Source organism: Piliocolobus tephrosceles, chromosome 6, assembly GCF_002776525.5.
Source record: "Piliocolobus tephrosceles isolate RC106 chromosome 6, ASM277652v3, whole genome shotgun sequence".
NCBI classification, from domain to species: Eukaryota; Metazoa; Chordata; class Mammalia; order Primates; family Cercopithecidae; genus Piliocolobus; species Piliocolobus tephrosceles.
Window position 1 is genome coordinate 74,081,897 of NC_045439.1, and position 13,477 is coordinate 74,095,373.

General features: G+C 35.7%; 1 protein-coding gene across 1 annotated transcript in view; it reads left to right on the plus strand.

Moving 5' to 3' along the window:
- Window positions 1–9,650, plus strand: part of WDR72 (WD repeat domain 72) — a 219,349-nt gene extending 209,699 nt beyond the window's left edge. The window contains exons 18-19 of the mRNA XM_023227213.2: window positions 91–195; window positions 5,670–9,650. Coding sequence (XP_023082981.1) covers window positions 91–195; window positions 5,670–5,725 — 161 coding nt within the window. The 3' untranslated portion in view covers window positions 5,726–9,650. The remainder of the gene's footprint in view (window positions 1–90; window positions 196–5,669) is intronic.
- The last annotated feature ends 3,827 nt before the right edge of the window (window positions 9,651–13,477 follow it).

Genomic DNA, 13,477 nt, shown 5'->3' on the forward strand with positions numbered 1-13,477 from the left:
AGGAAATGTTTTAATGGTATTTGCTACTACTTTTTCATCCTCTCTCTTCTCTCTCTCTCTCTCTCTCTCTCTCTCTCTCTCTTTTAATAGCTCCAGTCAGTCCGGTCAAGCATGACAGCAACTCAAACTCGGCAAACTTCCAAGACGTGGAGGACATGCCTGACAGATGTGTCTTGGAGGAGTCTGAGATTCCAGGTGAAAGCCATTTAAAAATAGTCAAGTATAAAATGATAAATTTGACACAGCTTTGGGGTCCTTGGAAGGGGGTGAGGGGAGAGGACATTGTAATGCTGTTTTCTCTTAGCAGCTGCACGGTCAAATTAATGGTCACCTCCAGGGGTCACAGTGTGGAGCTGTTATCTTTTCCTCTTTCATCAAGAATTCAGTTGGAGGAAGTACAAAGGCTTTATGACTGAGAAGGGAAGCTGACACTATTAGTTCATTATCATCAATTTTAGGCTAAATGGTTAATAGAGCCAGAGATTGGAAACTATAGAGAAATGGCAACGTTTTAAATATTTCAAATAATGGGATCTAACAAGAGGGGAGAGGAAGTGGACAGACGGGGATGAAAAGAGAAATTGTCATAATTACAGTTCAATTTACCTTCCTAGAAACAAACAGGACTATAACTGGGATGAGAGGATTTTAGCATAATGGTAATGAATACTGTCAAATGTTTAGGGAAAAATAAAGTCTAGAAAATAGTAACCCTTCTCTCATGCAATAAAAGCTATTCTTTGTCAAAGTTACATATTTGTATATATCCTTTATAGAAATAAGAGAGAAATGTACTAGAAAGTTACAGCTAGAAACACTTATACATAGATTTCTGTGTCTATTTTTGTTTCGTTTTGAAGTATGCCTAGACTTAACAATTAATTAATTAGAAGCAAAAAATCTTGTAAAAGTTAGATGAATATTCCTGGATAATTATAAAGTTATAAGATGCTAGAAGGTACCTTATGATCATGAATGAAAGAGTTAAATATCTCCTCCACTTAATATTTGTGGTTCCTGTTTTATCTGGCTCCTGTGTACCCTCTACCCTCTCACATCTTTGTGTGCTGATCCATGTATCATATTTTTGATTCATCCTCTCTGTGGCCTGTCAGCTTAGTTAAGAGATTTCCAAATCTTGTAGCCTTCGTTGACAGGGGGCAGCTGCAAACAGTCCCCTGATCCTTCCCCAAGGAGAGCTACTGAGATTTAATTTTCACTGAAAGGTGCAGCCTGCAATCTATGTCAGGTCCCCTAAGTCATCTCGGAACCCCAATAGGCACAGTGGCGATGGCATTGTATATCAGTCCTCTTCACTCCACCAAGAATCCTCCGAAGATGGACTGCTGCCGTGTGCCTGTTCTCAACCACACTTCTACGTTCAGATCCCATGGAACTGAGAAATGGCATCTTTAGCAATGATAGAAATGTTTAATGAGCAAGTTAACCCCACCCCCTGCCATAATAGCTAAAAGAAAAATGTAGATGAGTCTCATTCTAAAAGGGAGAGGGTAAATGGTAGTGTTAAATTTCTATAATAAAAATTATTTATCCATTACTTTTAGTTTTGACTAATTTTGCCGAATTTCGATTAGGTTTTAAAAATGTCTTAATACACAGTTTTCCATTACTCATTTTGTCAGGCAGGTAAATCTATGAGTCAAGTTTTTACCTAAGTGTCCACTGTTTTTGATAAGAATAGATCAGCTTTATATCATTTCAAAAGTAGAATAAATTTCCGTCATCGCTTAATATGAATGGAATGGGAGTGAGATTCAAATATAACATTCTCTATCTGATTGATACACACAAAAGCATTTATCAAGAAAGATTAATTAGAAAATATAGGTACTGATAAAAAATCTTAACTCAAATAGTGAGTACTGTTCTATACATCGGACATCATTATACTGGTAATAAAGAATGAATTACTCTGGCTTTTTCCTCTGTCCATTCCTGCATTTTAAGACATCTTGCCTTATAGGCCTAGAAACCTCTGGAGAGTTCACTACTGGTCTCACTGCCTTCCACTGAGAATTTGTGGCTTGGTTGTCATGGAGACATCGTATTTCTCCAAGAATTGCTCATATTGATCCATGGCCAGGAGTAAATGGCCAAGCCAGTGTGAGGAATAAAGGGGGCTGGGCAGTCCTATAAAATGACCAGGGCTTGTGGGTTGGAAATAAGCTCATAGCAAACACTTAGCTAAAAAGAAAGACACAGTTTGATTTTGTTTCAGGATTTCTTTCTGCACTTTGGGCCATTGTCTTCTTTCGCTATGAACTGAAAGAAACTTGTTAGTCACTTGTCATGTCAGAGCTTTGGTGCTTGTCCTGACACAGCTGTCAGCCATCCAGCTCTGCGCAGTTCAGGGACACACAACAAAGAGGCAGTGACATGAATTATTTATTGCTCCTTGTGTGGATAAAATTCTGTGATAAGAAATTAAGACACTTCTGACAGAGGTGCTTGTTTAGTAAGAAAGATTTTGATGAGAGAGTGTGTTTCCTTGAAGCATGAGTATTCGATGGGCAAAATTCTTAAAATTGAACATGGAGGAAAATAAGTTTTATGTTTCCTGTGTGAATTTGGTGGCAGAGAAGGACGTTCTTGAACTATAAAAATATGACTTTCCACTTTTCAAAGCCCAAACATTAACTTCAAAATGTCAAGTATTTCAAAATGTAGGGGCTCCAAAACCATAAGCGTTCCTCTAGCAGTTTAGTTACCTCTGTTTACCACATGTGAGTGGTGTTTCTCTGGAAAATATTAACTACCCCAGTCAGAAGAAGAAACAAATTTGGGGTTTTTAGGTGGTGAGATTTGGGAAGATGTCCTCAAACCAGAAGAGGTGCTTCAGTAGCTAAACTTGTAATTGTGTGAGTGTATTTTTTAGTCATTGTATGGAAAAGACTGCATTTGATTCTGAATGCACATTCTTACCATTTTCAACTGGAATGTTCTCACTCATTCAGAATTCCTTTTAACATTTTTATGTACATGCAAAATCCCCCAGTTACAAAGCTGAATGTGGTCAATCTTCTAACTTTAATGGATATTGAACTTACATGGTTTTATCTATGCAATGCTAAATGACTAATATAATTATTACATCATTTTAATGAATAGATCAGTTGTTTGAACAGCATATAGAAAATGGAAAAAAGTGTTTTTCCATGCAAGCGCAGTTCAAGTATATTGCTTTATATATTGTTCATTCCACAGAAATTCTCTTCTTTGCAAATCCTGTAAACATCACTTGACTTTAACTCTTCTGGTTTTGTATTGTGGATGCGAACGTATTTTCATATGCAGAAAGCAAAAGGGACATTGAAGCACAGAAAAACTAAGTTTTTGGAAAAAGTGAAGTTGATATATAGATGTTAATAGAGAGTCTTAAAATGTCATTAACAAAGCCAAGTTGTTTGAATGTATATAAAATAGAAAGAACCACTTCGCGTATTACCTCTGCATACAATGGGGCTTGAACTCAGAATGTAGATTGTTTATTTTTGTATTGACATCACTCCTTCTCCAGCGCTGAATTGACTAGGATGACCCATTTGTAAATGGGCTGCAGTCTGCATGTAGGTCACAATTTAGAAGCCTTGTGGAGTGGTTGTTCACCTGGTCTCTAGAGCACTCTACCTTATTCATCATGCCATTGTGATCTCTTTATGGGTTCAAGCTGTATACCCAGGTGAGTGCCTGAAGTCCATTAAGGTAGGCAAAGCACCTTTAGACCAGAGCATTCCTGTTACTTTGACCCTGCTAGTGAACCTGGAGGTCTTGTCTGATAGGGAAAAGTATCTCTCAGCAGTGTCTTTTCTTTGGAATAATTCATTAGCAAAGAGTTTTGACTCACAGGTGAATCCCAGAATGAAGTTTCCGGCTCAGACTCTTTGAAGTCTGCTTGCTCCTTCACTGGCATTTATACGTTCCTGAAACCTGTGGGAATGACTTTGATGTCTAGTAATAGAAGCACTGAGACAATATCATGAACTTGCAGTTCCCTTTTTTGAGATTTTAGGGCCATTAGGCTTTCTTTCTTTGGCTCTTTAAGGCCTGGTTGCTTCTGAATCTGAAAGACGTTATCACAAAAATAGTTCAGTGGAGCCTTTTGCTGGTTAACTTCTTACTGTTTTTTTTACAGTGATTAAAGCTCATTTTTCATTCTTCAGAATATTTTTTAAGGATTTCTAGCTCCTCATCTTTAAAATCATGATGATAGAAAATTTAGTGTGACATTCACAATTTTTTATGAAAGGGTTAATGAGAAACCTTAAGCCTTTGTCACCATATTGGCTTGGAAAATTAATAATTTTTCTTTTTAGTGCACTAGAAACAGTGTACACTCCAAAGTAGCTTCTGCTGAAAATAATAGTGACAAGAGAGAATTAGAAGTCCAACAAAATGCATTTACGTGTTTCCACATCATTCTGAAGTAGTTTATAATCAGTATGCATTCTGCCATTAATAGAACATTTTTGTGGTTTTTATAAGGCAGGTTATGTATGTAGATCTATATACATCATTGTCAATCAATATTACATTTGCATGAGTCTGATGACCAAAACTAGATTTCTCACAGAGTTTCCAGGGGATACTACATTGTGAAAAGCCAAGGTGGAGTTTTTTTTTTGTTTTTTTTTTTTTGTTTTTTTCTTTTACTATTCTGGCTCATGAATCACCAGCAAAAATCAGGTAACAGAAAGTAGGACAGATTCAGGACTGGAGTGTTGGAGATGGCTGATGATGATGCATGAAGCAGAAAAAATGTGGAATGTGTGAGCAGCCCATCAATCATGGCCATCGAGAACACGCTTCTTATGGTTAGTGCTAAAAAAAAAATCTAGAAGAATTAAGAGCAATTCCAGTAGGAAGATATAAGCACTTTCTTCAAGTTGTTTTTAACAATATCACATTATTAAAATTTACCCAAGAGCAAAATTCAAACATCAACATATTTTTTAAAGAGTGTAAAAGTATATACATTAATACACACACACACACGCAGTATATAGTATTGGTTTAACTAAACCATAGTTTTGCCAGTAGGAGTGAAAGTTACTATTCATAGACATGTCATTAATATAAATGTGTTTTGAAATAGTTATTAAGGAACAATGTTCCAATTAGTTTGGTAGTCAATTTGATTTTAAATGAGTGGCTTTTTTTAGCCTACAAAGACAATCATCCAAGTAGTCTGAGAAATAAATACTTTTTTGATTCTCTAACTCAAACAGTATTTCAACTAATAAATTTTGACCCTAAAACTGCAGTTGTGGATTTTCCTAAGAACAATTAAGCTGTTTGAAATTTATGGAAATTTACTAATTTCAAACTAAATTTTTCTTATAGAAAACTTCCATCTTCCTTGGCAGTTAAAAAAAAAAAACCCAAGCTATTAATAATGTGTGCAATTAAAGTGTATTTATCTACTTTGTAAGACAAGTACATTTTTATTATATTGTCTTATTTTAGGATGGAAAAGACATGTAGAAATTACAAACAATACATTTCTTCCTTTCTTTCTTTTCCTCATTCTCTCCCTTCTTCCTCTCTATATCTGTTCTTCATTTCCTCTCTCCCTCCCCTCTTCTTGGTCTTTCTCTTTTTTCTCTTTTTAGATTTCACCATATAACCCAAGATATCTGCTTTTCTCCTAGGTGAGCCAAGGCATCATTCATGGATAGCAAAGGTCTGCCCCTGCAAGGTGTCTTAAATGGAATCTCATCAGTAGGAGCTGAATTTGGACAAATTAAGAAATCCAAACGATGCAATTTGTTTATTAGTGTATAAAAGCATTGTTGTTATTGGTCAAGTTATTAGGCTGTAGTAGATTTACTAATACTTCAGCAACCATGTATTAAAAGTGATTTTAATACATGCTGATTAAAATGTAATACATACTGATTGAAAATATTCAAATTCATCTAATTTTAGAAAAATATTGTCAAGATCATTATCTATTGCCGCTTCTTACTTTTTCTGTTAATATTTCCCACAGGGAATGCCAGTCCACAGACACAAATTCAATACTGCTTTAAATTTTCTCTTATCCTTTTAGTCCCTAAATTATATAATAAACAATGTTAAAACCAATGTAGTACACAATGCTTATAAATTTAATGTTGCTTCAAGGTATTTAATCTAAAATTTTACCAACTTTGATTTGTCTGGTTAGGATATTTTGTTTTAGTGGATATGCTTTAATTCAGATCAATTACTGCAGTAAATCTCATCCCTAAGCATGAAATGTTGTCAGCAAATAACCAGTTCCATTTAGTTATCAATTAGCCCAAATAAGTGATACGAAGTATAACAGTGACCAACCTTGTACTGTTGAGTTAATTTGGACTTCTAATGACATTGAGGCTAATGTCTTTAGCTAAAGGTTGATCTTGTTGGCCATATAGATGTGAACTAGGAAGGGGAATCAACTTACGGCATATCACAATTGATCCTTATTAAGTATGAACTCTTGTAGGTCTTTTCCCAGAAAGAAGCTTGACTAGCAGGAATTCTAAAACTAAAATATATCAAACAGCATAAATAGGAATAGACATAAAGTGCTCTTCTATTAAAGCCTTCGGTGATATGATTTATTCACTATGATTTATATTGTACCGTTCCTCAATTTACAGAAAATCATCAAAATATTATTAATCTATGTATCTTATTAATATAAATATTGCCTAATCCATAGACAAAAGGATACAAAGTATTAAATATATGATATGTAGCTATATCTATCTATCTATGTATCTAATAGGGAAATTCAAGTCACTTCAATTTAAGAAACATATTTCTGAGCATAGGAGCAGCCTCAGGTCCTATGGTGGTATACAGCGGACAGGAGAGGGGGAAATTAGAAAAGATAACTATGTAATTGAAAAGGGAATATAAAGCATTAAATATATGATATGTAGCTATATCTGTCTATGTATGTATCTAATAGAGAAGTTCAAGACACTTCAGTTAAAGAAACATTTTCAAGCATGGGACCAGCCTCAGGTCTTATGCTGGGATACTGTAGACAGGAGATGGGGAAATTAGAAAAGTGACCTATGTAATTGAAATGACATGGGCTGTACCCTTAAGGAACTTGTAATTAATGATGACCTGAATAAACATACCAGAATAAAGATGTCAAATGAGTGCGACTCCCTTAAAGTAGATTACAGTGTGCATTCTTTGTTTCCTAAAATCTGATTTTACTGCTTGAAATTACATTTGAGTTGAACTTTAGAAACTAACATAGTGTTAATAGGAATAATCATGGAAAATTATCATCTTTTGAAAACTGATAAATATATTCCCCCTCCTTTAGAAACAGTCAAAAGCCATTCAAACAAGTTTCAAAATAAAGGAAGGCAGCAAGTTAGGCGATGGATTATATTTTCTAGCATGTTGTATACCAGCTGTCAAGGTCATTGTAAGGACTCCCAAAAGCATTTTGAGTGATGGCAATATCAAATAAGTGTATGTCCTCTCAAATGAGGCATTTTTAATTGTTAAAACCTATTTGGATGCTCAAGTTATCATATGTTTATGAAAAATAAGCTTCATTATTTTTATAGCTACATCCTATTATTCCCTTTTAGAAACAAGAATAACAATAGGTTTTAATAGTTGCCATACTTAGCATTTATCAGGTCTAATGAAACCAATATTGAATCTCTGATAAGTATTTTCTGATATTACTAGCTACAGCAAATTAGAATTGGCACAACCCTGACATTACTAAATGGAAATGTTAGGATTTTTCGGCATCACATGTTAGAATCTCTGAAATTTAAACTTTCATGTTAAATGACTAAAGTTTGCTTTTATCAATATGAATTCTGAAGACCAATATCATTAACTATGAAAACTTTTAATTCCTAAAAATAGAGTTTTAGAGATATTCAAGCAATGCTCTCCTAATATCCATATACAAGTGTGTTTATGACACAAATTCACTAGTCTCTTTAAAAATGATTTCTTTATATTGACTGACATTCAACATATTTCAGTAATTTCTGTTATGACAGAATTTGAAATAGCAAATTGTCACACAGTTAACTGGATGGACCACGTACATGGTGATCATAACCACTTGGTACTACAGCCAGAGACTCAAAATTGTCTTTCTCCTGATGAGATATGAGTGTCCTTTTGTACATCTAGCCCTAGGTAACTGTGAGTGATTATATTAGCAAATGTGTTTGTATCGAGAGTATTCCTGTCATTGTAATAAATAATTTATTTAAAAATTTCATCTTGTGTTTCTTTTTTGGTAATCATCTTGGTGATATTTATGAATATATGCAGATAGATAGATATAGATACACACACACATATATGTGTGTTTTTGTGTGTGTGTGTGTGTATGTGTAGGGTATATCCCCCAAAGGAATATCATATTTTCAAGTTTGCAAGCCTTGATTCTTTGACTTGCTCTTGAGTTTCACATTGGCTCCATTGTATATTGCAGGAAAAAGTATCTGGAAAGCATGGAGGGTTAAGAGCAGAGGCTCCTCGACAGTGTGTCCAGGCCGTGTGTGCTTGCTGTGCTTGTCAGAGCCTCATTCCCTCCCCTGTGTTGGAGAGCTTTCTCATAGGGCTCATCCAGAGGTGCTAGAAAGCAATCTGAACACTGTTAAACACTTCAAATATAAGGAAAAATGTATAATGCTAGAAACACACAGTTAAAAAGTAGCACCAAGTATCAAACATTCTGTTACTATTTTAGAAACTAAATTAAGGCTACTTTGAACATGATGGTATTAGAAAAATGATAGAATATGGTTTGTTAAATATTAATATTCTATCTTTATATGATAGCTTTGGTGATTTTTATTTCTTTTCTTATACATTTTTTCCAGTGTTCTGTATTTTTAGAATCCTTTTATAATTATTATAACGAACACTTTAGAAAAGATACTATTTCTCTTTCATCCTTAGAGGGCACATTATAATAATTGAGTATTTTAAAATTAAATTTTATGCCATATGTTTAAAATGAAAGTTCAGGTTACAGTAATTCCAATTGATTTTAAAGCCTTATTTTCATAGAATGGACTCATTCAATTTTTTAAGTTTTATATTCATACATTTTGATTGCTCAGTTATATAAAAGCAGTGTTATAGACTCCTTTATTCTCCACAAAATGTTGTCTTATATGTAAAATGCCAAAAATTGTGTTCAATTTCCTAAGAAAATCATTGCTTTGTAAACATTTGCATAATGCTTAGTGTTTTTTGAAATTTTAAAAAATTAACTTAACCAAAAGAGTTGCAAAATTAAAAGTTTCTTGAGTAGATATCTTTCAGATAAAGCTGCACGGCTTCATGTACAGTAGTCCCCAGATCACCTCACATTGTAATTTGCTCAACAAGGAGCCTACAGGTAGCAGGTAGGAGAAGGTAAACTGGAAATTAACAGGTCTCTCCATAAGAGCACGCCACTGGAAACGCCCATCCAATTTGGGGCCCCTGGAAGACAGCATGTGTCTCATGGGAGGCCTGTCCTGGTACAACTCCTTTACTCTTTTCACCTTCATTGTGACCTTCTCAGATACATCTTTATGTAAAATGTTGATGTTGTGGAGTTTTTGCAGTAATTTAGCTTTTATAAGTATTGTATTAAAATATATTTCTCTTGATTACTGTTTTTTGTTTGTTTTGTTTTGCTTTGCCACCACCTACTTTTGGATCCTGCCTATGAAGTCTAAGATAAATTCACCTATAACCCAGAAAGCACACTGCAGGTAAATGGACTGTGACAATTGCATCATTACAAGCATGATTATAACGATGCAAATGGTAAGAAATAGTTATTTTAATACTATGCGAAAATTAAAGCCATAAACCAATGAAGATGTCTGAAATAGCCTACTTCTAGAGGTATACTGGGGGAAATTAGGCACCCATTATATGCAGGGCTTCTCACGCAGAGTAGTTCAGACCAGCACCCCAGCCCCCACCTCCAGCCCCACAAGGGGTGTGGGGAGGCCACTCAAGTGACCACGTGAATGGTTCCCCTCTTGGCAGGGACAAAACCAGGAGGAGTTCCAGGGTAGGGTTGAAGCGGAGTATATTTTATTCTTCCTTTGACATTGTTCCTCCAAATGCCTATTTTTCATTGCACGGAGCGTATTTTCCTAACATCAATTTTAGGGTCATTTTTTTGTCTTCAGCATCCTGCTATTGGAAAAATAGCAATGATTTTTATTCAAAAATACAAAGCTTTTAACACTAAAGATAATTAGTCCATATTTAGGCCATAGTACACTATGCCTAAATCTGCAAAGTGCCAAATGCCAGGGAAACGCCAATATTCATAACATTGTGTAATAGCAATAATTAGTTGGCACATGCTTCCAAAACTCATCATTTCTTCACTTAGCAATCATTTTAATTGCAATTATCTGTAAAGTCATCAATCAGGTTTTCGATCTTGCATGTATATTTTCTAGGGAGAAGGTGTTTTCACAGCCTCAGGAACTGCATCGTGGCCTTGGATGATGCCTTCCAAGATAAAAAGACAGCCCATGATGTTCTTGACATATCACAGGTTGGCTTTAGACTTTTAAAGAGATTTCTGGTTAATTCTGTAGTGTCAACTACATTTCTTATCAGAAATAACCTCTCTGATCAATATCAAAAGAATTGTGACATCTGTGTTATCCCCGTTAGCATCAATTTATAGTTACTATATAATCAATTGAGGAAACAGTGTTTCATTTCATTTTCCTTTTTTTTTTTTTTTTTTTTGAGGTGGGGAGGTGTGTGTGTATTTTAGAATCGACTGGGGTGAGAAATAGGGAGGACCTGTAGTACAGTGAGATTAAGAACCTTCATCCTTTCCCTAGGGCATAGCTATGGGGATCAAGTTGCACTTGGGATTTTTTTTTTTTTTTTTATACTTTAAGTTCTAGGGTACATGTGCATAACGTGCAGGTTTGTTACATATGTATACTTGTGCCATGTTGGTGTGCTGCACCCATCAACTCATCAGCACCCATCAATTCGTCATTTATATCAGGTATAACTCCCAATGCAATCGGTGAGGAAGAATTCTTTGAATCAGCTTCTATTTCAAATAATCAGTATATTCACACCAATCTAAGCAAAACCATTTACTCCAACGTCTGCAAGAATTTGATTGAGATAGAAAATGAGGTGAAACTAACAAATACTAACTTGCCTTCAGGGTAGTGAAGTAAGTAAACAAATTTGGAGATTTCTAAAGTACATTTTCATAGAAAGCATACTGCAGCTGATGCCTGTCTGAAAGGTGTTAGGTTTTGTTTGTAGTCTTCCCGCCATGTAGGTGGCAGCAACACTCAAGGCTAGAAATTTTCTTTCACATTCTCTTAGCTCTAGTAAAAACATATTCTTACTAAAAAAATCCTTGTGGGAGAGAAAAGGTTTAAAGTGTAGAGACAAATTTCTCTATGTCTTCACCTATCTCTAAAGCACTATTTTAAGGTTGTGCTTAAAACGGTTCCCATAATGTGAAAACATTCATCATTCTCCTTAATACAGAAGTCATAGTCTGCTCTCATACATGTTGGTAGTAGTAGGTTGCTGTCTTTTTATTTACTGGGATGTTACTTCTTTACCCTTTCTCAGACTAAAGCTGTTCTCTTAAGAAAAAGGAAGAAATCTGATTTAGAGTCCTATCACCTATGTGTTTTTGGGAAAATAATACAAAGCTGTCCCCTTTTTTCTTTGTAAACATTGAATAATCCAGAGGATTGAGTATATATGGAGAGTTTTCTCTTCATCTTCAAAATGCAGCCACATTCTCTGATTGTCCTAACTAGAAGTCACTGCATTCAACTCAGTTCTGTGTGCAAATCAAATGAGGGCTCTGTCTGAGCAAAGAGGCTCAGTGCCTCAGTGCACCTGAGAGTGAAGGCAGAAGACCTGGACACAAGACATGTGGGTTAAAGCTGAGAGTGTTGCCATTGTGCGGATGAGGGTCGCTGTCTTGAGAAAGCTGTTTACTCCTGTGCCTGGGTTGAAATGAAACCAGGATGTCCCCCAACCCCCTTATAGAAATAAGTTTGTTCTTCCTTAATATTGGAAACTGATGGGCAATAGGCTTTTCCTCAATTCCTGGTGTTTTGCTAGAACTAGTATATGTTATAGCAAATACAGGCAGCCTTTCTGAAAACATCTTCAAAGTGTTCTTGTTACGTAGGATCAGTCAACATGTCCAAAACACCAAGCAAACACACACAATTCCAGGCCCAGGTGAAACAGATAGCAGTTACATTTCTAGGCTAGGAAGAGGCCATTGAGTGGTTTGGGGAAGGTGAAGAGAGGTTTTTGCATCTACTCTCTTTCAATCTTAGTGTATATTTCCCCTCATTTCTTGTGTCCTTCTACATCCTTAATCTTTCTTCTCGCATCTATGTAGTTCAGAGCAAATCTTTTGGCAAACAGACCCATGCATTGAATATGGAGTCAGAGAACTGATACTGTGTCCCAGCTTCTTCACTTTCTTACTTGCTGTTTGAGATTAGAAAGAAGTTTCGTATAATATTCTGAACCTCAATTTCCTCATGTATACATTGAGACTAATAATTCCAGTTTTGCAAGCATCATACACATGTATTATTGTTATTTAATATACTATTACAAATAATGAAATTACTATACATACCAAAAATGCCTGGTTAGAATCTTAATTATGGCCAACCATATGGCATTCCAGTGCTTAACCAGGCTTTCTAGTCAGATTGGATAAAGCAGTTCAGCACAAACAAGCTAAATTGGTTATTTGAATAAAAGTTTCCTCTTTTAAAATGTTTCATGTTAACTTGAATTTTGAGTTTCCTCAAAATCAAGGACTGCTTCCACAGTTTTTGATAACTTCTTTAGCGGTCAGGGCTTTCCTCTGCACAGTGGGTAATAATAAATAGGAAGTAGTTATTTTTCTGGGTCCCAGAAGATAATCTTCTGACAATGTATGTAAGAGTAGGATAGGCCATAGTCCATCAGGGTTGTACAAAACAACAAGCAGCTCCCCTCTCAACTTCTGCCAGTATGCATACAATCAAATGACACTACAAAGGATATTTCTGCAGCCTTAGATGAGTGTGATGAAAGAGACCAAACCATGGCCAGGCGTGATGGCTCATGCATGTAATCCCAGCACTCTGGGAGGTTGAGGAGGGTGGATCACTTGAGGCCAGGAGTTTGAGATCAGCCTGGTCCACATGGCAAAACCCTGTCTCTACTAAAAATACAAAACTTATCTGGGTGCAGTGGTACACACCTGTAATCCCAGCTACTCCAGAGGCTGAGGCACAAGAATTGCTTGAACCCAGGAGGCGGAGATTGCAATGAGATCATGCCATTGCACTCCAGCCTGGGTGACAAAGTGAGACTCTGTCAAAATAAAGAAAAAGAAAGAAAGATGGAAGGAAGGAAGGAAGGAAGGAAGGAAGGAAGGAAGGAAGGAAGGAAGGAAGGGAGG